We start from the raw sequence: 27276 nt of genomic DNA on the forward strand, positions 1-27276 counted from the left end.
GTTGGGTTATTTAAAAAAAACTGACATATAGTGCAGCTGTGCCTCTGGCTGACCTGGGTTCAAATCTCGACTCAGGGTCTTTTGCTGATCACCCCCCTCCCCACCCAACAATTTCCTGTCAATCTCCACTATCCTGTCATCTAAAAACACAAAAAATAGGAATATATAAATAAAAAAAGGATATATATCCTCAGAAGCATCACTTTCACAGGTTCTTAAAAATATAGCAAAGCAAAATGAAATGTTTGTAAAATCACTGTACAAACACTTGTCAAAACATGATCAACCAAATACTACTAGCTTCACCCTGGCAACTATTCTGTTATTAGATTATGGTTGATTATGCACAGGGTATTTGTTCTACAATGACAATGGTACATACACAAACATACTTTCAAAATACTGTCATCTGAAGTCACTGCTCTATGTATTAGCAACAATAACAAAGCTGTTACTATGTATCATGAGACAAACATCCCCACAAATGACAACACCTATTGTTATGCCTCAGTCAAGTGGCCCATTTTCCACTAGCTAAAAGTACAGCTGCCTTATCTCATCTCTACTCTGGGCCCAGCTGCCTTTGGGAATAACTGGGCCGGCCTGGCATATGATCCCCATCAACACATCCCAGGATCCCATTCCAAAACATTCACTGTCACTGAGCAGCAGCAATGACTGGGATTTTGGAGGAGCGGCCTTTCGGCTCGCAGTATACCAACGTCTATCTCTCGATTTTTGTCCTTTTTTGCTTTAAACTTTTTGTCAAGATCAGCTTAAACATCCTGACCCACTTCTATGTGGTTAAAGGAAACCGTAAGGAGGCAGCCCGGATCGCAGCCGAGTTCTACGATTTTGGCCAAGGGCACAGTAAGTAGACAAGAATGGGACATATTGAGGCTATATATTTTGAAGCATGTTCTGAATCAATATAGGGTATTTATTGGTGTTTGTAAAGCACATTTACTGGTTGTATAGGGTGTAAAAGAGAAAGCTTCTATAGCATGGCCCAGTTTGTAACACTAAGAAAATTGGGTCAGCATGTTCTTATCTAACACTGGGTTAAGGAAAATTACTTCTCACAGCATTTTTTGAAAGGGCTGGGTTGAGTTTAGATACAAGATATGATGTAGTACGTGTTGAAAAAGCAGTAACCATTTAAATGTTTTGAAGTGAAAATGTTTGCTGTGATGGTAATGCATCCCTCATATTTATTCTTTGACTGTCTGAAGTCTAAAGATTTTCTTTGCCCTATATTATTCATCATACTATGACCTCAATAACATGCAAATAACCTGATGTAAAATGCTAAACAAAAGAACTGAGATGAATGCTTGAATCATCCCTTATTATCCGCAACATCATTGGCTTCTGACAACAACAGACAACATAAAATGTTTGGGGTGTCAGTCAGATCCACATGACGCAAAAGGACGTGTGACATAACGTGAAAATAATTAAAAACTCTTACAAATTTTACAATACATCTATTTTTGATAAATGTTAGGCTAAGGGTGTGCAAGGACAAAATCTATTCAGGATCTCCATTACTAGCTATTTGCGTCGGAATAATAGTGCCACTGTTCTAATCTTAACCTGAGATATAAATAGTTTAACGGGCACGTACTTGGTACTATGGTTTATCTCATGAATATAAATTACGTTACATGACGTGCGCCAAGTAGGCGCTTATCATTCTACTAAGGCAAAGGAACGGCTTATGAATATTAATGACGTTACGTGGACAGACGCTACTTAAATATGTAAGCAACGTCAGCGTGACCTTATTAATATTCATAAGCTAAATCTTTGCCGTAGCGAACAGGACTCTGCTGAGATCTGAAACAACAACAAGCCGAGCAGCCAATCAAAAAGAGGCGCTCGTCACACTCCGTCTACCCTGTGTAAAGAGGAGGACACAGAGCTGATGCAAACATGCCCGAAGTTCCCTGCAGAGAACCCGAGTACTCAGATAATACTCCAAAGAAAAGAAAGCGAGAGGACGTCGACGATTTTTCCGAGAAAAAGAAATCGCGCTGGGGTATTTTGATTAGTCAAGGTGAGTTATCAACACGTGTAACTAAATGTGCCTTTATATTGCGCCCTAGGCTGCTGTCACCTTGCAGTAATGCATTTGTAGTAGGGCGGACCTTATGTACAAATGACTAATAATATTAAAGGTAATATTAGATATGTAATATAAAAAAAGAATATTAATATGATATTCTCAATATTAATGATTGTCTTATATTTAGCCTATATATAAATCTTAACATTATTAAATAATAAAATTGAATAAAAAATATATTAAAGAATGGACTACGATGGATATTAACTACGTAACGTAATTACCACCGTGTCAGTCAGAAGCACGCACACCTGTATCATTCTCAAATAAGCAAAAAGTGAATATGAAACAGTACTGCGGATAGTCAAGTAAAGCTGATCTTGTTGTAATGTTACTGCTCATTTATAGTTTGCAGTGGTGGATGAAAAAAAGAACATGTTGTTCCAAAGCCTGGTTAATCTTTCCTATATTTCCCTCAACCCAAATACAAAACTGGCTAGCTATTTGCAGACTGTGCAACAGTAGTATAGGAACATATATATAGTAACATGCACTGTGTAATGTGTTTATCATGTTGTGTACATGGCCTAGTAGTGAATAGTTTAAGCTAAATCTGTCTGTGTGATAGTGTCTTATGGTAAAATTTTGATTTTATTGTTTTTATCACAACACACAGCAAAGTTTAGTTATTTCCAGTTGACGACATTTGAACCCCTTTAGCAAGGCAATGAGAGTTCTAGTAAACAGAATAGGCTATTATGTGTTTGGACTCCTTCTGCATTATGCATTAGACATGTTTTTTTGCATTGTGCCTTATAATAGTTGAATAGTACTCTCTTGCTGACTTTAGGCTAAACAAGGAAGTTACAAGTGGTCCTAGTCTCCATGGAGCTCAGCTGTAGTCACATGAACAGAGCTGGATCTGAAATATTCATGAAAGCTTTCACAGAGTCTCAATAAAGACTATTTACTGTTAAACAGCCAGTGTTCATACTGAGCAGTGCTAGTATGTGTCTCTGACCTAAACTGTCACTAGTCAAGTTATTTGAACTAATTCATTTTATTTTATTTTGCTTCATTAAATGATACTAGCATCTAAGAATCTAGTATAAGTTCCACATGTCAGTCTGGAATCTCAGTGGCAGTAACTTATCTCCTTCGCTCAGCTAGGCTAAAAAGCAAAGACGGCTGCTGTTTTGCTTGAGATGACAGCCGTCCTTTCATTTACAGGCTATGGCGTATTCGTATCAGTGGCTAGATGTGCCGTGGGGTGACGGAGACTTGGGTACGTAACAGAACCTCTTGCTCTTAGGCCTCGTTCTGTGTCAGGAATGGCAGTAGCAGAAGGCAGTTGTCGTATGTTGTCGTGGCTAGATTGAGCTCCTGCTAAATATAGATCTCCTCAATCCACTCTGAACAGATACATATCTACGGCAGGAGCTGCTAGTACCGTGTTTTAAGGCATATATAACACCCTCAGACCTGTTGTGTTGTACATAAGATTCTGGTTGTGGTTCTGACTCAATATAAAATGTCTGAAGACAGTGTTGTTGGTAGCCCTTGTTGCTAATGTGGTCAGTGGGTTGGTGCAGTTGTTTACGTGAGGAGTTTTCAAAATGCAGTCTGCATTTCAAACTTACGGTTGAACGACTGTTTTAACAATGTCCTTACTACCTTTTTGGGCCTTGAATGTGTCAGTTGCATCTGTCTGTGCAGGGTCAGACAGATGACATTAATGTCAGAATTTTCATTTTTGGTGAAGTTTTACTTTAAGGATTTTTTTAGCACAAAATTACTGCTTGCCAATTAATTTAATATTTAGCTTTTTTGTAAAGAGTAAAGCTGGTAGAAAATACTTTGACACTGACATGGCTTCCGCTCGAACACATAATGGGAAAGACATGCTATCCAAAATGCCCCAGTAATAATAATGGAGAACCTTGGCATTTGCTGCCAAGGAATAATGAATGCAGAGGACTTCACATCCACTTTTTGTAAATGGGCTTTCGTGAGATGTCTTGTAATTTTATCCTTAATAAAACAATATAGACAATATAGCTGCCTTCACAGGAGAAGAATATTGCTTTTATTGCTTTTATACCTACATACTGATAAGATAGCAATCGGATTTTTACTGTGCATTTTATGTAGTGAAATCATTTACATTTTGTATCAAAGCAACACAGGGGAATCTGTTCAAATGGCTCAACAGTTGAAATGAGATGACCTTTATTGTATCTAGAGAGCTGATCTGCTCTCATGGTAGTTGATAATGCTTTGCCATTTTCAGAAATTCCACTCACAGGCTCTCTGCTCAACAGCTGTCAATGGGCAGTGTCAAACTCACCAGTGCTTACGCCATTCTCACTTTAGAATGTGCTGGAAATTATATAAAGTCTGGCTGTGGCTGAGTGGGTGTAGTTAAGCTCTTGAATTACATGGTAGTGCTTTTATAAGTATTGTTGCTTTTAAATACAGCAAATGTTGGTTGCTGTAAATTATGTTAGTGTAACAACTTTTTTGAGGGGTTGTGTTGTGGTTTGAGATGAATAGGCATTTATTATTTATGGGAAATAGTTGGGTGTTAGTACATTTGTTTATTAATAAGACTAATTTGATGTGTGTTCACAGGTTCATGGGCTGATCGTTCTCCACTCCATGAAGCTGCGTGTCAGGGTCGGCTTTTGGCACTTAAGACTCTTCTCTCACAGGTTTACAAATATATGCACATACAAAAATGGAACAGAAATAGTTCAAAACAGTTCAAATTAATGTTAGCATTTTTAAAAGAAAATATGTTCTGTTTTTTCTCCATATTACCAGGGTTACAGTGCAAATATCATCACCATTGATCATGTGACTCCACTGCATGAAGCTTGCCTGGGAGATCATGTGGCTTGTGCCAGGGCTCTCATAGAAGCCGGTGCCAATGTGAGTTACAGTTTTTAAACAGCATATTAAAGGTTACATTATTTAATATGCATAATTTAGAATACATATAAAGTATTTTACATATAAAATGCCATTGGTTTACCTATCAAATATTTAAATGTTTATTTTAAATAATTGATTTTATATTATAATTATATATACAAAATACATACGGTTATATGTAATTTACTAAATTGCATACATTTTTCATTTTAAAAACACATGACAACTAGCATACTATATGTACACTACCAGTCAAAAGTTTTTTAACAGTTGAGCATATTTTTAGCAGGGTTCTTATAAAAATATCCAAAAATGCAAAGATCAGCATTTATCTGAAATAAAAAAGTCATGATAAAAACATTTATAATGTTACAAATGATTTCTATTTCAGATAAATGCTGTTCTTCTGAACTTTTTATTCAAAGAAATTTGAAAAAAATCTACTCAGCTGTTTTAACATAATAATAATTTTTAATAATAGTAATAATAGGTTGTTGTTGTTGTTTTTTTTAGCAGCAAATCAGAAAATCAGAATGATCATGTGACTAGAGGAATGATGCTAAAAATTCAGCTTTGAAATCACAGGAATAAATTACATTTTAAAATATATTCAAATAGAACACGTTATTTTAAATATTTTAAAATTGCACTGTTTTTGCTGTACTTTGTAACTAATAAATGCAGGCTTGGTGAATAGAAGATACTTCTTTAAAAAACATTAAATATCTTACAGTTCAAAAACTTTTGACTGGTAATGTGTGTACTTGCTTAAATGTCTGCCTTTGTATTTTTATTTTTATTTTTTAGCAAAAATATGATAATGAAAGATCAAATTCACAAAATAATTGAACTTTAATAGTTTTAAACTAGAAATTTGGAACCAACTAAAAATGTATCTCAATACCACATATTAAAATACAGCCCCTTCTGATAACTTCCCTTTGTGACAGCTAACCCCGGGGCTTCCTTAATTATTTCAGGAAAGATTTTGTGTTTTCTTCCTCTTTGCATAGTAGACGATGCGCAGACTGATCTGTTTGTGCGGATTGTGCTGTTAAAATGTTCATGGCAGGTAAATGCCACAACCATTGACGGCGTGACCCCGCTGTTTAACGCCTGCTCAGCAGGAAGTGTCACCTGCACAGAGGTGCTCTTGGAACACGGAGCAAAACCACAGGCAGAAGCTTGTCAGCCTTCACCCATTCACGAGGCCTCCAGCAAAGGTAAGCAATTCTGCTTGCCATGTAACCACTCTAGCATTTATAGCAGAGTATACAAAAATGTAAACATACATGTGTTTGTTGTGTCAGGCCGGGCAGCATGTATAGAGTCTCTCATCTCGTGGGGAGCAGATGTAGATTATGACATCCCTCATCTAGGAACACCTCTCTACATTGCCTGTGTCTCCCAGCAGCTCCAGTGTACACAGAAACTTCTGGACGGAGGTGAGCTTGATGGCTCTGTGCACACTTTTCCTGTTCAAACTTGGTGTATTTTTGTGTGTGGTCAGGTCATCTCACCGTAGTTCTTTAGTTTTTATTTTACCCTATCATAAATGAATGTGTTTTTCTTAGGAGCAAATGTGCAGAAAGGCCGTTTCCTCGACACACCACTGCACGCTGCGGCACAGAAGGACTGTCCAGAAATCATCAGATTGCTACTAGACTTTGGCGCTAACATCAACGTTCGCAACCTGGAGCTGCAAAGGCCGGTGGAGACAGCACCACCCAGCAGTGCAGCAGAGGCTCTGCTTCTTCTTTATGAGGGTAATGTTGCTCAGTTGATTTTGACAGGAAAGACAGTAGGGCTGGGTGAAAAATATTGATTTCTCGCTTTTAACTGATTCTCAGTTTTACGAAACTCTTTCGTTTCTTAAAACCCAAGAATCTATTAGTATCCTATCCTGTATCCTATCCATCTCATGTTTTTGCTCTTTCAGTGTTTCAACCACGAAAAGACGTCAATATACTACAGCTTGTAAACAATAACATAACATGACGTCACATGTACCTCAGAAAAAAAAAAACATATTTGGTGACCTTGAACTTGTTTGTCAGCTCAAATGAATAAACTCCAGAGAGAAGCATTTTGCTAAATATATGCAGCATATAGAATTAATTATAATTTTTTACTGTTCTTCAGTATTTAAATTAAGTTTTAAAAAATTTGTCAAGATTTTATGACAGCCAAAAAAAAAAAAAAACTAATTGGAGTAGAAATATAGTTAAAATAGTCATTTAAAGTTAAAGCTAGCATTATAACTTTAATATTATTAAAAAAACTTGAGTGTTATTTAAGTGTTTGTATACAAATCAGCTAATTTTAACTTTCAATATTATAGTAATGTAGTACCGACTTTCATGTATATTTTACAGCGTTAGTTGAGAGATTTTTTTTCCTTGAGAAAATTCACCATGTACTTAACCTGATATGTATCCAAAATAATCAATGTTTATTCTAACAAAATCAAAATCAGAATCGAATTGCGAGTTTGTGAAGCATAATCGAATTGAATTGTGAAATTTGTGTCAAAACCCAGCCCTAAAAGAGACAGGGAATAGGTTCAGAAAATGATCCAGATCGCTTTATCCTGGAACTGTAAATTTAAAAAACAAAGTTTATGAACTACTAAGTTGTTAAAAAGATTTTTTATGAAGTTGGATATTGCTAATTTTAACTGTCTCTTCCTTGATAGCCACGCCGCGGTCTCTGTGCCAGCTGTGTAGACTGAGTATCCGAAACTACATGGGCCGATCCAGACTGCATCTGATTCCTCACCTCAAACTGCCTACTCTGCTTAAGAGTTTCCTCCAGTACAGATAGATTCTCTACCTCAATCCAAAAACCGCTCCCCTTTTATTTTCTTATTAAGTGCATTAATATACAAAAAGGTGACCCTGTCTTGTTTGTGACCACCAGCGCACAAAAAAATTCATGCTAGCCATTCAATTTTCTGTTTTTTAAGAACTGATATATTTTGTGCAACTAATGAACATCAGTTATATTTTTGTAAATAATATCTTCACAAGATTTTGTCAGTTTTAACCTGCACATTCTTATATATATATTAAAGGAGAAGTTAACTTCGAGAACAAAAGTCTTGGATAATTTAGTCACCCCTTGTCATCCAAGATGTTCATGTCTTTCTTACTTCAGTCGTGAAGAAATTATGTTTTTTGAGGAAAACATTTCAGGATTTCTCTCCATATAGTGGTTTTCTATGGTGCCCCTGAGTTTGAACTTCCAAAATGCAGTTTAAATGCAGCTTCAAAGGGTTCTAAATGATCCCAGAAAAGGAAGAAGGGTCGTATCTAGCGAAAAATTACAATTTATACACTTTTTAACTTCAAAGACTTGTCTTGTCTAGCACTGTGTGAAAATGAGATGGGAGTTTTTCGACCTACCCTAACTGTCTTGAACTAGAATACACAGAGTACATGCAGAGCTAGACAAGACGAGCATTTGAGGTTAAAAAGTATATAAATTGTAATACATTTTTTAGAAAAGGGATCGTTTAGAGCCCTTTAAAGCTGCATTTTGGAAGTTCAAACTCGCGGGCACCATAGAAGTCCACTATACGGAGAGAAATCCTGAAATGTTTTTCTCAAAAAAAATACTTTCTTTACGACTGAAGACAGAACGACATGAACATCTCGGATGACAATGGGGTGACTAAATTACCTGTAAATTTTTGTTCTGGAAGTGAACTTCTACTTTAAGATAAGCCGCATGCCTAATATGATACATGATTTATCACAGATGAAATATTTAAGTGCATGTCAGTATAGTGAATTTTATATTTTTTATCAAAGTAATCTAAAAAAAAAATCCCAAAAGCACAACTCGTCAGTTTTCACAATATCTAATGCTATCAGTATTTTCACAGCTTTCAAAGTTGCATCTTGAACTGTTTTGAAAACAAAACCACTAGGAACATTCAATCTAAAACAGTACTTTGGCTAAACATTTTGTTGCCAAAACAAAGCATGATACATAACTTGCATACAAATAAAGAATATGTAAAATTTGATGGTCTAATTGGTTTCTTTGCTTTTGCAGTTGGTGCTGTAAATGTATTATTATTTCAATCCTAATTAATGAACTAATTATTTCAGTCATGTTCAGTGTAGCGCACCACTCAAGCAAAAATAAAATCATTGGATTTCTTGTACACTTGATCTTTTTATTAGCAATTATCAAACCATAGTCACAAAAAAGAAGGTAATTATCATTGACACAGTCTTGCCTGTTCTAATAACTTGCCTTGCACTTTTATAATATCATCAGTCAAAATAAACAGATGAGACACTTGGAGCATGCAGAATTTGGACCGGTCTGATGCCTGACTCTAGGATCAATATATGACATTTAACTGTCCTCTGTTGCGTATTAACAATTATCATATGAATATGCTATGTACACCCATTTTAGAGTAGTGTTCAGACATAAATTCTATAACTATATACAAATAAATACATTTCACAGTGCAATTTGATGAAAATAGTCTCTTTATCTGTATTTTCTAACATAAAACCAAACTTTCTTAAAAGAATTCCTCCAAACCATTTTTATATACTCAGCTATGTGTGACAGCCATTGCAACTGATGATTGAATGCATTTCAAACATATAGCTATGTATTATGTCTTGCTTCCTCAATCTATACGTGCAGTTTCTCAAACTTATTGCCTAAGTTCATCTAGACATATTTTGAAAGTAACAGCAAGACTTAATGTCCTATTAACTCTGTAAATAGTGTTGCCATACTTTTTGAACATTTATATTACACTTCTGGCGTCAGACCTGCTCTGTATACGCATTCATAATAGTTCCTGAATGAAATGAAGTAACATTAAATAGAGATGAGGTTTCAAACTCTCAGTTCTAGTATTTGGTTCTACTAAAATAAGTTGTATATTCACTAGTCAGTAAATATATTCAGTTCATATATAACAGACAACAGGCAAACAGTTTCAATGTCAAAGCAGCAAAACTAACACGTCTCTTTTTGTGAAATCAAATACACAAACAGAAATGTACAGATGAATACCCTGTAAGTCTTGAATTAAAAGAGGTCTAGATCTACAAAACATTCAGGCTGCATGATGAAAATGCTCATACTCCATAACATTAGTGACAGTACCAACTAGAATTACAATCTTTGGGCTACAGATCTCAAACCTAAGACCTGAACATGACACCTAAACCTGAATACCTGAACCTGCTTATGTTTTAGGATGAGGAAGAAAGGCATTAAATATCTTGCTTCATATATAACATTCATTACTGTATCTAGCATAAATCTTTCTTTACACATCTTTGCTTTGATTGGTCCGCATCAAATTAAGTTATTGTGCGTGACGAGAAGATATATACTGTACATATCACTCTGCTTGCCTATGTTCATAGTGCATCAGTCTCTGTGTTGCGTGTCTAAAATGTTAGTGGATTAAAAAAAACAAAGAACTGGGCAAATTTTGTCTAAGTAACTTGCTTTACTCAGAATGAACTTCCTGTTTACCAAACTGTTGTATAAAAGAAATATCATCGCATTTGTGCAGCTGGCCTTGTGTACTGTATATCACTACAGCAGCACTCTTGCTTTTGCTGATTCTTTGCATATAAGCTGCAATCCTGAATGAAATAAGCACAGCATGGAACGGCAAAACCTCAAACAATGTTGATTTGAAAATAATTTAACTTTCTTTTGTTCTATGACATTCATCAAGCTTTCTGAGAGAAAACGGGAATGTTGTCACCTTTCCAGAGCCAGACCCGCAAGAATACTGCTCACATTTGTTGTATTTGTGCTCAGAAGGGGTTGAGGCGTATACCTGTCCCCAACGGAGAGAAAGGGTTTACTTTCGCCCACATCAGAGCATCATTTAGTGAAATGGCTGATTTGCCATCTTCCAAGAAGAATGCTGGACCCTACGAGGCAAAAAAACGCATAAGTAAGTTTAGTGATATTTGCTTAATACTAATATACAAGCAACCCACCTGTATCCTGAGGCCAGTAAAGCAGGAGATCTGGACGTCGGAGTGGCTGGGCAAGTTTGAGCCAGTGACATAGTCGGGACCCTCTAGGCCCTTGATGAGCTCTTCTCTCGTCCGACTCAACAGCTGGCTGTACTCCCTTTTCTGGGCCTCAGATGCTGGACAGTACGGGAAAGTGTCTGGAATTCTGTGTATGTGTAGAGAGACACAAAGGCTCAATCCAGCATTTTATGATACAATAGCATAATGAGAGAATCACCCTCATGTCGTTCCAAACCCTGTAAGACCTTTGTTCATCTTCGGAACACTAATTAAAATGTTACTGATTAAATCCAATAAATTTCTGACCCTGTATAAACAGAAAAGCAACTTTTCTTGCTCCAGGCTCAAGGCTAAGAAAGGTGGTAAGGACATCCTTAAAATAGTCCATGTGACAACAGTGGTTCAACTGTAATGACAAGAAAAAACGGTGTATATTAAGCGCACAAAGAAGATGAAGGAAACTACTCTTTTAATAAATCCACACAAAGGGTATATCCACAGGCAGGTACACACGTAATCCACAATAGACATCTAATACTGGACAAGAGAACACAGGGCGGACTAGAACTTAAATACTAAAGCAAACAAGGATAATAAATAGAACACAGGTGAATCAAAGGAGAGACAGAAACAATGTCAAGGAACACATTAGGGAAGAAAACAAACTAAAAATCCCAGTGGTGTGACCTTGTGCCGCAGGAACAACAAAGGGCAGGACAGAGGGGGACTTAGGAGGAGGACAAAGGAGTGATGGTGAGAGGGGACTGCGAAGGGCAGGCAGACAACTAGGGTGGTGCTGACGGAGGGAGGAGCCACAAAGGTATCCGCAGGACCAGATGGAGGGAGGAGCCAGAATGGAGACAGAAGAAGCCAAGGCGGATCAGACGGTGGGAGGAGCCAGGAGAGAAGACTTAAAGACCTTGGAGCAGGAGAAGCCAGGCGGGACCCAGGCCTCAGCTATGAAGGTGACCCACGGTGGAGTCGATGGAGGGAGGAGCCATGGTGGAGGAAGGGCTGATGGCTTCAGGGGGTCGACCAATGGCGGGTGAGCAGGTGGTAGTGGAGCCCAAGGTGGAGACGGAGAGCCGATGAGCCAGGGTGTTGCAGAGGATCCAGAGGGCCAAGACGGAGACAGGGATCTGGAAGGCCGTGGTGGAGGACCAAGGTGGAGCTGGAGGGAAGGAGGAGCCTGACCGAGCCGGAGGGACATGGCGCAGCCGGAGGAGTAGAGTCCTAAGGCGGCGGATGGTCAACAACTGACCAAGGCGTAGCTGGATGAAGGGAGCCCAGCAGAGCTGATGGACTGATGGGCCATGGCGGAGAGGAGGGAGCTAGGAGCCCTGGTGGAGCTGCTGGGTTGACGGGCCGAGGCGGAGACAAGGGATCCTCCATCCTCGACACCAGTGGAGACTGGCAGATCCACGGCAAACCCACTGCACAGATGGTGGCCTGAGGGTGAGCTGAGGGGCTGACAGGAAGTGGCAGAGCTGAAGAAGTAGGGATAACAGGAGGAGGCAGGAGAGGGAGGATGGGTGGGAATTTATAAGTGTCAGGGCTTTCTGAGATGGTGTGTGCTGCCCACACACACCAGATCGCAACTTCCAACACCGGGAGCACAGCGGAAAGGGGAATGACCGCTGCAGTCGTGACAGGACAGACAGACAATTCAGGGCAGACAGACAGTTCATAAAATTATGGGGGGAGAATGGGCATGTCTGCATATAAATCTGAATTGCAGTAAATACAGTCTTCAGAGTCCAGTACCAGCTCACCCTCAGCGTTGGTGCAGTGGACGGGGCTTTATTCTAAGCCCGCATGCTCCCTTGCTTCTTCCATTGTAGTACAGTACCGTTGCTGTCGATGCAGGGTCAGGAAACTCTCAGATTTAGTAATAAAAATCTCAATTTGTGTTCCGAAGATGAATGAAGGTCTTATGGGTTTAGAGCCACATGAGGGTGAGTAATTAATGACAGTTTTTTATTTTTGGGTGAACTAATCCTTTGAAATACTGACTAAGTAGGTGTATTATGAATTAGAGTAATATATTGTGGTACAGACTTGAGGACGTATGTGCAGTTTCTCCAGGCGTCCAACTCTATAGACAACTGCCGTATCTGCAATGGCACAGCCACCTCTCTCCTCTTCATCAGTTGACTGTGGAAGAAAGACAGAGAGAAAGACATTAACTGCGATCACCATTAATTGAGTTACTCAATATAAATTCAAGTTAATGTACCTTGTGTATTCATACAGTGCTGGCACTATACTTGAATACTGTCTCCCAATGGCTAACAGTGCACCAGTGTACCCACAGAGAATAAGCAACTCGTTGCGTTCTCTAGCCAAAGACAGAGAAAGACAGATAATGAGATGACCATAGAATGAAAGCTACTATAAATGACACCACTGACAGATGTTTTTAAGGGAAGGTCACTGACTTACTCACTACACTTTGAAAGAATAAGACGGTCTGTTCTGATGTAGCTCAGCAGGTCTAGGATGTGGTACACAGAGTTCACCATCCAGTCAGGAGAGCTCATCTGCTCTATTGAGGGGAGAGAGAGAGTCAGTAATCAACTGTTAGCTGTATTAAGAACTTTTCTCCAAGGCAACAATTGTACCTTTGGATAACAGAATCGTGTGTTGTCATCATTAATTGTTTATTGTATTTAGTTAAAATGTCTACACTGTAAAAAAGGCAACTAGCAATTTTGGGAAGCTTACTCTATATACCCTATATACCCTATATAAAATGCAATAATTAGTGTAACTATTTCAATTACTTTGTTAAAGTAATGGAACTGATTACATTTGATTACTTTTGCTACACTATGTATGCAAACTGCATAGTCTGTAGAATGAGCGTGTGCTGGAAATAGCACCGTGATGAAATATGAAGTTGTCTCCAAGAAACTCACCTTTGACATACGTGATCCCGATGGAAAGAGCTTTTTCTGGTTCTGGGCTCAGGAGGTAATACTTTACTGCTTGGAAGATTTCTCCCTCAGTATGTGCATTTTCAGCAAGTTCTTTACATTCCTCTAAAGTCGGTAGACCACACTGGAAAAATTAAATGAATTATTATAAATGCAAATAATAAACATTAGATATTAGTTCTTCACAATCAATGCATAAATTATTTTTCTTGGGTTAATGTTGAACATTAGGACGTGTGAATGAAGCAGTTACTTTTTCGTGCAGGTCATTGATTTCGGCTGAGCTGCCAGGGTAGAAGGCACACAGTTTGGCTAACAAGATTTCATTATCAGGGATCATCTGAAGTAATCTGGCTGCAAGATCCCTGGGAAGTTGAAGACACAAATCAGCATGAGTTAAACACAGGAAAAAGTGAACAAACACGCCATTCATTCTGTGAAACACAAAAAGTGAGTTTTGGGATATTTTAGCTGGAAACAAACTGAGGACTGTCGAAGCATCAAGCATCATAAAAATATCATAACAGTAGTCTAAATGACTCTTTAAAGTCTTCTGAATATATACACTACTGTTGTTTAGGGTCAGTATGTTTTCTTTCTTTTTTTTGTGGAAAGAAATTAATACTTTACTTGGCAAGGATGTAAAAGCACCAATTACAATTGACAGTACAGCCTTTTACATTTTACAAAAAATGCTTTTGCACACCATCCTGTAATTCTTAAATTAAAATGTATCACGGTTTCCACAAAAAATATTAAGCAGATCAACCATGATGCAGTAATTAACTGATAAGAAAACTGACAAAAAGTGATACAAAAAATTACTTAACCACCAAATCAGCATATAAGAATGATTTCTGAAAGATTATTATGATAATATTGACTGCTGAAAATTCTGCTTTGCCAACACAAAAAATAAATTACATTTTAAAACGTATTTTTAAGCTATTTTAAAATTATAATAATATTTTTTATTTATTTATTTTATTATTATTATTATTTACTTGATGTTATGTGATTTTTTGATCAAATAAATGCAACCTTGGTCAGTATAAGTGATGTAAAAAATAAATACAAATTTCCACTAACCTTACACTTGAATGGCAGTCTATGATAGTTTTGTGTGAAAAGCAATTTAAGATATTATTCACTGATAATCTTCAAATCTTTAGCATCACTTTTGAAGCTCTACAATCCCTATCCACTTTCACTTTCATTTTTTAAATTGAAAAATGTGATATACTGTCCACTTTTTGTGTTCCAGAAAAAAAAACAGTCAGAGAGTTTAGGAACAACATGATTGTGAGTAAATAATGTGAGGATTTATTTTTGGGAGACCTAAACTGGCACCTAGGAACAGCATACATCAACAATTAGTTATATTAAAAATGGGTAGTTAAAGCTGAATGAATGCACTGAAAATGGCAACAGATGAAAACCTAATGGGGCATCGCCATCGCAACTTTTTTTTTTTTTTTGGGATTTATTAGTATTAGGAAAGATATTCTATTATGAGTAACCATTTAGGCATATAAACCAGATGTACATAACAAAATCAAAATTGAGTGACACAAGAGGGGCATAGAAAATACCTGTTTGCCACAGATGGAAAGCTAGAGAGAGATGGAAATGAAAAATGTAACAGGTGTGCAGTAAGGATGACTATCAGTATCATGTCAACACTTCTGTACATGACTGATGATAAAAGATGGGTTGCATTTAGAGGAAAGTGTGCAAACTAATTCAGAGGAAATGTGACTCAATGTGATATTTTTAGTAGTCTATGATTTAGAACAAAAACCTGGTTCCCTTTTTCAGACTTGACTGTAAGAGGAGATGCACTAGTGTCATGGATCGGTTTTATTCTTACCAGGTGGCAGTGGTCATGTATTTCCTGGCCAAGAGCTCCAGAACATAGTGGGTGGCTTTACTGGCTGATTCTCCCAGGACTGTGCCCACACACACTGCCAGCTCCAGCTCATTGCCTCTGATCAGAGACGCCATAGCCAGCTGACACAAAGAGATAAAAAACTATTTTATCCTTACCTAAACACTCATATAACACTGACCTAACATTTACTTGATTCTTAATACTGTGTTGTTACCTGAATGATCCACAGCTGTGTTTTTCTTTTTTGTTTAGTGATAGTTGTTCAAGAGACCATTGTTTGTCCTGAACAGTTAAACTGCCTGCTGTTCTTTAGAAAAAATCATTCAGGACCCACAAATTCTTTGGTTTTTCAGCTTTTTTCCCTTTCCAACAATGAATGTATGACTTTGAGATCCATCTTTTCACACTGAGGAATCATATGTACTCATATGCAACTATTACAGAAAGTTCAAACGCTCACTGATGCTTCATAAGGAAACACAATGCATTAAGAGCCAGGGGGTGAAAACTTTTTGAATTTGAAGATCAGGGTAAATTTTACTTATTTTGTCTTCTGGGAAACATGTAACTATCTTCTGTAGCTGTGAAGGGCAGTACTAAATGAAATAAATATGATATTTAGGCAAAACAAGAAAAATTTACACATTCTGTTCAAAAGTTTTCACCCCCAGCTCTTAATGCATTATGTTTCATGTTTTAGTGAACCTTCTGTAATAGTTGCATATGAGTCCCTCAGTTGTCCTCAGTGTGAAAAGATGGATGCCAAAATCATTGTTAGAAAGGGTTAAAAAAAAAAAAAAACTGTGGGACCTGAAGGATTTTTCTGAAGAACAGTGCACAGTCTAACTGTTCAGGACAAACAAGGGACTCATGAACAACTAGTACTAAAACAAACAAAAACAGCTGTGGACCATTCGGGCAACAACACAGTATTAAGAATCAAGTGTATGTAAACTTTCAAATGGGTCATTTTTTTAAATTCACCTATTTTTCTCTTGAGGACTATATGTAAATGTGAAATATCTTTTTCAGGTCAGTACTTAATAAAAATAACATGCATTTTGTTTGATCCCTTTTAAACTGGTAAAATAATTAACATTTTGCAGATTCTGCAAGGTGTATGTAAACATTTGACCTCAACTGCATATGTGTGTGTGTGTGTGTGTGTGGACTTGTTTTTATATCCTTGTGGGGACCTGAATACACACAGACTCATGGGGACTAGTGTCACCGTGGGGACCTAAATTGAGGTCCCCATGGGTACAAAAGCTTATAAATCATACAGAATGAGTTTTTTTTGAGAAAGTAAAAATGCAGAAAGTTTTCTGTAAGGGTTAGGTTTAGGGGTAGGGTAAGGGGATAGAAAATACAGTGTGGACAGTATAAAAACCATTGCACCTATGGAGAGTCCCCACAAGGATAATAAACCAGACATGTGTGTGCGTGTGTGTGTGTATGATACAAAACAATTGATTACAATAACAAATGTTTCTTGAGCAGCAGATCAGCTTAACAGAATGATTTCTAAAGGACCATGTGACACTAAAGACTGAAAATTAAAAACATTACATTAATAAACAATTACTAACTATAATCATATTTTACAATATTACTAACCCCAACCTTTGAAAGCCAGTGTAAGCGTCTTTAAAATAATTATAGTCTCAATAGGCTTTATCATGTTCTTTAATTGTTTAATTGTCTGACTGACATGATATTAATAGAAGTTGTCTGATTTTAAATACTGCTACAGGTGGTCAACAACACTGTCTTTCAATATTGTAAGCTTACTTCTGCGTTGTCTACAGCTAGATGACAGCAAGCTGCCAATACAGCACGGCCATCTTGGAAATACCACTCAGCCAGCTCTTTACACACTCTGTGCAACATCCTGGAAAAGAAGGGCAAAGTAGGTAAGAAAATAAGATAAAATACTTTACTGTGGCTTTAATTAAGTATAACGTACCCGCAGTATTTTTCTATGTTGTCATTGTCTGAGTTCGCGGCATGGTTTATTGATGCAATCTGAGGACCATGGATATTGCCTTCACAAGCACCCTGATTAAACAAAGCATGTTCTCATTTACAGCATAGCCTCATTCATTACAGATGTTCACAGTCTTACAACAACTTTTAAATGGGTAAAACGATAACAGCCATGTACCTGAGCCACCAGGACAGCTTCTTTCAGCTGACCTCTAGAGGTGAAGAAATTCACCAACTTTTTCACCTCACCAGTGGCGATGCAATACGGAATGACATCATCATTGCCTTCTTGCATAAGCTGGTCTGCTCTCCTGCAATAAGCAGTTAATGAATGGTAATTCACTCACAACAGCTGATTTGAAAATGCAAAGGAATATATGAGATACCTTTGCATGAGCTTTTTCCAGTATTTCATGGAGACACCAGGGGCGACAGAAAGAGCCTTCTCCCACTAAACATATAAAATAAAACATCATAAATATCCAAAATCATCAGAAAATAAGTTCTGAAAGAAAAGTGATGGAACATCCATTTTCATACACTACCAGTCAAAAGTTTTTGAACAGTAAGATTTGTAATGTTGTTTAAAGAAGTCTCTTCTGTTCATTTGATCCAAAGTACAGCAAAAACAGTAAATATTTTCAGATTTTAAAATAACTGTTTTCTATTTTAATATATTTTAAAATGTAATTTATTCCTGTGATCAGTGCTGAATTTTTAGCATCATTACTCCAGTCACATGATCCTTCGGAAATCATTCTAATATTCTGATTTGCTGCTCAAAAAAAGATTTATTACGTTGAAAACAGATCTTTGGATCTTTATATTCATCAAAGAATCCTGTGCTCAACTGTTTTAAATATTGATGATAATAATAAAACATGTTTCTTAAACAGCAAAACAGCATATTGGAATGATTTCTGAAGGATCATGTGACACTGAAGACTGGAGTAATGATGCTGAAATTTTATCTTTGTCACTTTGTATCTGTTTGAGTTTGTTTTGAGTTGGTAATTCACTGTCTGATTGATTTCTTGCACATATGGCTTGTTTCATTGATTAGTTTGCTTTTGTGTATAGCTCTGTTTGTTCTGTTCATGGTCTAATCTTGTACATGTACACCAGATGTTCTGATGGTCTAACGATTTCTGAGTATTCTGAGTGTTTTGTTTCTTTTAGTTTGCATTTAATAAATAACTGCTGCACATAGATCCTGCTCTTCACATATCCTTGCTGCAACCGACAGAGACAAGCTTTGCCATCACAGGCAAATTTTAAATACATTTTAAAATATATTAACATACAAAACATTCTAAATTGCAACAGTAATTTACAGTATTACTGTTTTAACTATATTTTTAATCAAATGAATGCAGACTTGTGACAGATTTCTGCAAAAACATTAAAAACCCCCAAATTTTTCAATAGTAGTGTGGTAAGGTTTATAAGAACTGACAGTTTACCATGTTAGCATGATTAATTTTAAAACACTGAAATAAAATACTAAACACAATTAATCCACAATTAAAACCCAGAACCGTCAGAAATATTGAAAAGTGATTGAACAGATTACTTATGAATGTTTTAAATATATAATGTAATATAATATATATGTACACACACACACACCACATCTTTACCTCTCCCAATTCCACCATAAGCTCACAGTATCTCTGGATTTGACCCAGTCTGATATGGATTTCTGCTGCATTCTTGAGCCTTTCATCTTTACTGGGTGCTCCAATACCACCCCCAAACTTTGACATCTTTACTATAGTCAGCTCTTGTGCTTCAGACTACAGAAAAAGACACATACATGAAATTAACAAAACGTTAATAAAAATACTATAGGAGTATTTTTGTTACACAAGCTTGCAGCACTTTATTTTACATTTCAGTTGTGAGACTATTAAACACTATTTAAATACTCACAGTTTTGAAGCGGACCAAATGTTTCATATGCATGATGCCCTGTCCATAGTTCTGTGGAAGAAGACTATCATCCTGGCCGTTGATTACAGCAACCAGATCCCAGAGGTTATGACTCCCACCTGGTGGCTAAAAAGAGAAAGCAAATAACCTATTATTTAGATTTCGAAAAAAAATCCTGTGAGCGTTCTGTGTTGACATTCACTCACCGAGAAACACTCAGAGAACCATCGGAGCTTCTTCATGCGCACGTCACTAGAGAGTTTATCCAGCTCCTGTTTGATATCTTTGGAAATCTTTCCACACAGGAGGGGAGGAGCTCCAGGCACCATGGCACGATCTATAGTTAACAAATAAAATATGTTTTAATGTCTGTACAAAACCCACTCATACAATCAGTATATAATATATGCATGTGTTTTAACCTGTGTTGCCAATGATGTCATCCCAGCTATGGTCAGTAAGGATGTTGACCACTAAGGGAGCAATTAGAGGAGTGAGTGACCAAAGTCTGACCGTGGAGTCTCTGGAGCAGGAAGCCATGGTGAACGGACGGCTGGGGTGACATGTCAGACCTGGGGGATTTCATACAGTTGACAAGGCTGCATTAATAATGTATTATTACCTTGGAATGACACAAAATGATGTATGAGTGTTCCTTCTAAGTGTTCCTGTTACATATTTAGGTTTCTTAACTATCAAATATTCTGCTTTTGCTGCCTCCATTAATAAACCTTGAATCAGTCAACTGTAGTCTCTGACAAGCTCACTTCAGTTTTGCAACTGCATGGAAGCCAAAGTGGTTCAATTTGACCCCTAACACAGAAGTTGAACCCAGTTTTTGAACACTTAAAGTAAATAGTCTATGTGCCAAATTTTGTTTGTAGCATGTACATTTAATACCCTACCATAGACATCGGCTCCATGGTCATATACGGTGTCTAGACATGTGCCGTCTCTGGTGTCCCAGACACGGATGGTGTAGTCCCAGCTCCCTGAGGTCAAAAGGTACGGCACCTCTGTGTTCCACATGAGACCCCTCACTGGAGCGGTATGCCCACTCAGCACATTAATGCAGGCATCTTGGGTATAATCCCAGATACGGACAGTCCTAGTCAATATACACACAGAAATGCATACATTTAGAAACTTAAAGGTACTCTCAGTTGTTTTTGGTTTGTGTTGTTTTGAACACTGACAGTGATGTAAATGTAACACCACACACAAATTCACAGTTACCAATGCCATTGTAGAAATGTCCTATTCACAGTCAGCCATGATTAATTTATTCCAAGTTTCTAATAGCAGGATGATATAAATAGAATGATTTGCATAGCAGCTCATTGCGGGCTTTATAGGGTAATTACATGGTTACCATTTATTGCACTCTTAAATTAAATAGTGAAATACCAGGTTTTATTAGCAGTACCGTTTACAGAGAATAAAGCACATAAGGAAAAAGAAAATATGTTACCCTGCACCACAAAACCAGTCAGAAGTCGCATAAGTATATAGATAGCATAGGCTATATTTGTAGCAAAAGCCAACAATACATTATACGGGACAAAATTATTGATTCTTCTTTTATGCCAAAATCATTAAGATATTTAGTAAAGATCATGTTCCATGAAGATATTTTGCACATTTCCTACCGTAAATATATCAAAACTTAATTTTTGATAAGTAATATGCATTGCTAAGAACTTATTTGGACAACATTAAAGGTGATTTTCTCAATATTTTGGTTTATTTTTTCACCCTCAGATTCCAGATTTTCAAATATTTGTACTGTATCTCAAATATTGTCCTATCCTAACAAACCATACATCAATGGAAAGTTATTTATTCAGATTTCAGATGATGTATGAATGTATTCAATTAAAAAAAATATTTATATTTATATATATATATATATTAATATATATATATATTTAGAACAAGTTTTATTTTTAATTACTAATTTATTATTAAAAATTAATTTTGAAATTAAGTACATAAAAATGTTTTTGAAAATAAATACAAATTTGAGAATTATATTATGTAATGCACACTACTGTTTTTGAAAGATGTCTCTAATCCTCACCAAGACAGAATTGATTTGATAAAAAAAAAATATTAAAAATTTATTTGTAACAATGTAAAAGTTTTTACTGTCACTTTTGATTAATCTAATATGGCCTTGTTGAACAAAAGTATTTATTTCTTTAAAAAAATAAAGGAGTGTAAATGTATTAGGAGTGTAAATGAAGATTTTAATTGAATGATTACCCATCATCTGAGCCGCTGCACAGTATGCCCTCTCTAAGAGGTGACCAACGCACATGGAATACTTTGGCTGTGTGACCTGTAAAGACTTTTAGTGGCTGGTCTGAACTGGTAGCCAAGTAGTAGACCCGAACATTCTTGTCTTCACAGCCAGTTGCAATCATATCTCTGTTTGAGCGCGAAGGAGAAACAGAGAGAGATACAATGAATTAAAATTGCGATCACAAGAAAAAGATAATATTGTAAAAAATTGTGTCACCAGTTTATGTGTCTGGTTAATACACATACTTGTTATTTTGACTCCAGTCACAGCCAAACACTGCTGCTGGATGTTTGTATTTGTGCAACACTTTGCCGTCAAGGGTTCGAATTATGCTGAAAAAAAAATTGGAATGTCACATCTATGAGGATAATAACACGAATGGACTAAACAGAAACTTGTAAGAATGCTATATTTAAATATAAATTTAAACAGACTTACCAAAATCCATCACCACTGCATGTGGCTATTCTTTTGGAATCTTTATGACTCCAAGCAACACAAAAAATACCATTCTTCCCGTGCTGCAACACAATTGCAGTCAAAATAAAAGACCTGTGCTAACTGTGAATATTGTACAATTAAAATAACAAAAGAAATTTAAATGAAAGGAGAAGTCCACTTCCAGAAAAACAATTTACAGATAATGTACTCACCCCCTTGTCATCCAAGATGTTCATGTCTTTCTTTCTTCAGTCGTAAAAAAAATTGTGTTTTTGAGGAAAACATTTCAGGGTTTTTCTCCATATAATGGACTGATATGGTGCCCCGAGTTTGAACTTCCAAAATGCAGTTTAAATGCAGCTTCAAACAATCCCAATTGCAGTTGTAAACGATCCCAGCCGAGGAAGAAGGGTCTTATCTAGCAAAACGATTGGTTATTTTCATTAAAAAACCACAATTTTAATCTCAAACGCTCGTCTTGTCTTGCTCTCCCTGAACTCTGTGTATTCTGGCTCAAAACAGTTACACATAACATAATTTCTTTACGACTGATGAAAGAAAGACATGAACATCTTGGATGACAAGGGGGTGATTACATTATCCGTAAATTGTTGTTCTGGAAGTGGACTTCTCCTTTAAATAACATTCATTGTAAATAATTAGTAACTGTGAAACTCTGGATAAACCAAACGTTCAATAAAAAATAAGAATTCAAATAGTTTTGTTCAGTGCTTGCCTCATTAAATCGTGTGATCATTTTCCCCTTTTTTACATCCCAAATGAAGGCGCCATTCCTTGATGTTGCTCCTGCTATACAGTTCAAGTCTCCTTCAGGGTACAGTGAAAAAGAGAAATGAAGAAGAGATTTTGACAAACAGCCACAAAAACAAAAGATGTTTGAAACTTCAGTAATAACCCGTTCTTACCAGGGGCCCACGACAAAGAGTAAACCACTCCCTCATTGCCCGGAGATGTGTAAACAGCAGTTAAGGTGTTTATATCCCAAACTTTTATTGTTCCATCAAATGAAGCTGTAGCTAGAAGGTTTGGATCATCTGGCTTGAATTTGCAGTCAAAGATAGTTTCAACATGGCCCTGTGACAAAAAGAATAAAGTCATAAAAACTTTCATGCTTGTATTATAATTGTATAATCATTATTATGGCATTCTTGATTTCAGTGTTATCGTTAGCTAAAACTAAACTCTTAAAAAATGTGTTCATTAATTGACAAAGCTGAAATAAAATAAAATAAAATGTAAATATTAAATCAAAAACTTTAAATTGTCTTGCCTTGGCAACTAACTGAAATAAAATAAATGTAAGTTGAAGTACTAAATTACTAAAACAAGAATAAAAAATGAAAGCTAAATAGAAATCTAAAAAACACAAATTAATAAAATTACAAAAGCACACAGTAACGAAATGACCAAAATTTAAAGTAAAATAAAATGAAAGCTGAAAATACAAAAATAAAAGCTAACTGATAATATTAACTAAAAAAAAAACTATAGTTAATAATATTATATCAATGTCTCATGGAAAAAGTTCAGCACATGTCCTAAAATAACCTTAAGTACAGATGCTATTAGTGCTATAAACAAAATAACTGAGTTCAGACTGATGAGTTATTGAAAATGAATGCAGGACCGCTTCAGAAAATTAATGCACACCCAAGGTCTGCACATTTTGCTTTGTGTTGTGGGCGCATTATCACCTCAGGTGTGCATTAATTTATGATAACACAGTAGTCAATTATTCCTTACTTAACCATGTGGTAAAAGGCTTTATTGCATTTTCTTTGTCATTAATAACAATCAAGGCAACTGAAAGAGCTGTTTGTCTGAGAAAATAACATGTATATTTGCTGAATTTGCTGATCACGTGACCTTTAAAATCAGCAATAGGACTGAAGGGCACCTCTTCAACAGCAAGATGACTAATATAAAACAGAATTGTAGGTGATTGCATTCACTGTTTAATTACAAAATAACCCCCCCCAAATTTTTTTAAGGGTACACTGTAAAAAATGACAGTGATTTTAACGGTAAAGGACTGTAAAAATGCTACAGTAAACAACTATTTACGGAAAGTTCCCATACTATAAATGGTAAAAAACTGTAGTGGACATTACATGTAATTTTACGGTAGTACAAGCTGGAAAAAAAACAAAAAAAAAAAACAGATTTCAGTACTTCCATAGGTTTGTATAATAACATTATATCAGTTAACAAAATTATGGTATACAAATGTTAAGTTAAATCTGTAAAACCTAAAATGTTGCTACCGTATTTTTACAGTAAAATTCTGGCAACCACAGCTGCCAGTTTTTATTACCAGAAATTTTATGAAATATTTTACAGTGTAGGGTTTTTTCATGATATAAAACATAAAAACTGTAATAATAATTTCAAGGATTTTCAATATATGTTGGCACACAGGTAACAACATGTCACGTTTCCTACCAGATCCCGCAGGAAGTCCCACTTTTTGGTGCCCATATCGTACAGTCCAACCCCTCCATCCATGAAGCAGCAGACAGCATGGCCGGGTGGGAGGGAGAAGGCCTGGTTCTGTGAAAGAGTAGGTGGAGGCACAGCCTCGCTAGTGGAGGATGTGTAGTGATTCTTGGAAGGAGAAATCGAGCAAAAGGCTAAAAGAGAGATGACAACATTGACTATGTTTAGATGTGCACCAATAATCTGATTATTTCAAATAATCTGAGTAAGGATTTAATCGCATCAAGTTTACATGACATGAGCAAACCTCTTCGATCCTGTTAACATGCCATTTTCATTATTCAGATGATAAACTCACATATAGTAGGTGTGTTACTGGCCACTGTTTTAACCTACTTAAGTCAAATGCAAAACACACTTCTATAGACATACTGAATAGGTTATTTGGCACCATGATATAGACTAAATGTGATAGCAATGCCACTGCAAATGAGCTCTTTTCTTATAGCCACTTTCTATTTTGTGAAGCCCAGCAATCTTGTTCTACACATCAGACTATATTCTTTGGTTTCACTCCTTGTAATGGACAATTAAGGGAATTTGGCCTTTGTGTTCCTTATATTTATAATCCTGTGCAACAGGAAGTCATGGTTGGACAATTTCATGCTCCTAGTCACCCTGGTGTGCTAAAAAATTTAAATATGAATGGAAATATACTTCAGAGATTTTACTTATAAGAATTTCTAGGGGTGCCGATAATTGTGGCTAACACGAACTGGAGAAAAACATTTATTTCATAATGAGATTTGCTCCTCACTTTCCATTGTTTTAGTTCAATGAAAGGTTAGAATTTTGTGAATTTTTTTGAATGAAAGATCGAAAGGATAAACAATGCAGAATTATTTCCACAGCTCCCTTTGCTCATATTTACCAAGGCTGCCAATATTTGTGGAGGGCACTGTATGTAATCAGATTACTTTTTTAAGTAACTACTAATGCATTACTTCAAAATTTCATTAATTTACAAAGAATTATCTGAGTTACTTTTTCAAATAGGTAAAGTAAGTGACTTCATTCACCGACACCTCTCCTGTCCCTGTGTTGAGAGAAATCGCAAGTGAGGAGCGGAGACAAAAGGCTCTTCCTTCAGCCCGAGGCTTATTAATTTAATTTTTGGTGTGTAAGGGCCCTTACAGTTGCCAAATATATAACTTTTAATTTTTTCCATTATTAAAAACAAAAAAAGCAAGCCCAGCCCAGGTGACAAAAAGTAACATATGAAAAAAATCATGTAATTCATTAATTTCCATAAAAAGTACTAAGTACTTTTTTTGCTGTTGTCAAATAGTTACTTTTTAACGGAGTAATGCAATATTGTAATGCATTACTTTTAAAAGTAACTTTCCCCAACACTGCCTATACGTATCTCATTATAATTATATTATGAGGGTGCATGTAAACATAGTCATTGTGATAGAGTATACAAACACAGTATATAGTGATAAATGGAGAACATGAAAACATACGTTTCTTTGCTGGTGGTGAATTTAAAACATGAAGTGCATGGAAGCCGGTTTTCTTCAGTTTGAAGTTATCCAGAGGAGTCGTTCTTGATACGTTCCATATTCTCAGCACGCCAACTTGAGAATCTTGAGAATTCAATATAATTATTTTTTTTTTACTGATGCAACTATGCAGATATATGATTCAGTGTTCCATTTCAAACTACCATTACACTACCATTACACCCCTGCTGTTTTATGTAAAATGTAAATGTAATTAATAATTAAATGAGAGTTCTAAAATCAGATCAGATCTGCCCTGTTTAGCTAAAAACTACCATTTCCCACTGGTGCTTCTGTGCGTATTTATCTTACCTCCTGTGATAAACATGCCAGGGGCGCTGGGCACCCAGGCCAGGCACTGCACAGAGGCAGCGGCACTGGGGAAACTAAAGGTTGTGATGCAAGATAAAGATTCAGAGTCCAGCAGTCTGATGCCATTGTGCATGTTGGCCACCAGCAGGTAGTCTGTGCTGAGAGGGTCCCACTCTAGAGCTGTGACGGGGTCTTCTTCATCTGTGCCTTCTAACGACTCGGGACGCAGTACATGCTTCTGATTCTTTGAGCCTAAAGTAATAATTTAAAGAATTGCAAGTTATTTTGCATGCTAGTCTCGGGCAGTTTTAAAAACAAAAGTACAGACACTATTAATAATGTAAATTTTTAAAATCCGGATATAGTTCATACTGTTAGTTTTTTTTTTTTTTTATCTACAGTATGTCATGT

The 27276-nt window shown here is 36.4% G+C and overlaps 2 protein-coding genes across 6 annotated transcripts in view; one reads left to right on the plus strand and one right to left on the minus strand.

Moving 5' to 3' along the window:
* The first annotated feature begins 545 nt into the window (after positions 1-545).
* On the plus strand, positions 546-9030 carry asb5b (ankyrin repeat and SOCS box containing 5b). 3 transcript variants are annotated; one of them, XM_051109695.1, is made up of 8 exons: positions 1941-2059; positions 3299-3353; positions 4700-4779; positions 4892-4999; positions 6075-6225; positions 6313-6447; positions 6577-6768; positions 7698-9030. In XM_051109695.1, exons 2-8 carry the CDS (start codon positions 3302-3304, stop codon positions 7823-7825), a joined length of 846 nt encoding a protein of 281 aa, XP_050965652.1. In that variant the 5' UTR covers positions 1941-2059; positions 3299-3301; the 3' UTR covers positions 7826-9030. The 3 variants fall into 3 exon arrangements, with proteins under 3 accessions (XP_050965634.1, XP_050965643.1, XP_050965652.1); XM_051109677.1 differs by lacking the exons at positions 1941-2059; positions 3299-3353 and adding an exon at positions 546-870; XM_051109686.1 differs by lacking the exon at positions 3299-3353 and having other exon boundaries at positions 1839-2059.
* A 1014-nt stretch (positions 9031-10044) lies between these two features.
* Positions 10045-27276, minus strand: part of wdr17 (WD repeat domain 17) — a 33446-nt gene continuing 16214 nt past the window's right edge. For 2 of the 3 annotated variants that reach the window (XM_051109666.1, XM_051109648.1), the window contains exons 5-30: positions 26866-27117; positions 26515-26637; positions 24995-25182; positions 23458-23626; positions 23268-23359; positions 22529-22611; positions 22336-22422; positions 22051-22215; positions 20691-20893; positions 20208-20357; positions 19992-20122; positions 19786-19911; positions 19494-19649; positions 18240-18304; positions 18032-18164; positions 17834-17925; positions 17659-17758; positions 15847-15986; positions 15569-15589; positions 14230-14341; positions 13959-14100; positions 13483-13585; positions 13277-13378; positions 13099-13194; positions 11002-11185; positions 10045-10932 (exon numbers count right to left, since the gene is read on the minus strand). In XM_051109666.1, coding sequence (XP_050965623.1) covers positions 10813-10932; positions 11002-11185; positions 13099-13194; positions 13277-13378; positions 13483-13585; positions 13959-14100; positions 14230-14341; positions 15569-15589; positions 15847-15986; positions 17659-17758; positions 17834-17925; positions 18032-18164; positions 18240-18304; positions 19494-19649; positions 19786-19911; positions 19992-20122; positions 20208-20357; positions 20691-20893; positions 22051-22215; positions 22336-22422; positions 22529-22611; positions 23268-23359; positions 23458-23626; positions 24995-25182; positions 26515-26637; positions 26866-27117 — 3335 coding nt within the window. In that variant the 3' untranslated portion in view covers positions 10045-10812. The remainder of the gene's footprint in view (positions 10933-11001; positions 11186-13098; positions 13195-13276; positions 13379-13482; positions 13586-13958; positions 14101-14229; positions 14342-15568; positions 15590-15846; positions 15987-17658; positions 17759-17833; positions 17926-18031; positions 18165-18239; positions 18305-19493; positions 19650-19785; positions 19912-19991; positions 20123-20207; positions 20358-20690; positions 20894-22050; positions 22216-22335; positions 22423-22528; positions 22612-23267; positions 23360-23457; positions 23627-24994; positions 25183-26514; positions 26638-26865; positions 27118-27276) is intronic. The other variant, XM_051109657.1, reaches the window with a different exon arrangement.

Source organism: Labeo rohita, chromosome 1 (assembly GCF_022985175.1).
Source record: "Labeo rohita strain BAU-BD-2019 chromosome 1, IGBB_LRoh.1.0, whole genome shotgun sequence".
NCBI lineage: Eukaryota > Metazoa > Chordata > Actinopteri > Cypriniformes > Cyprinidae > Labeo > Labeo rohita.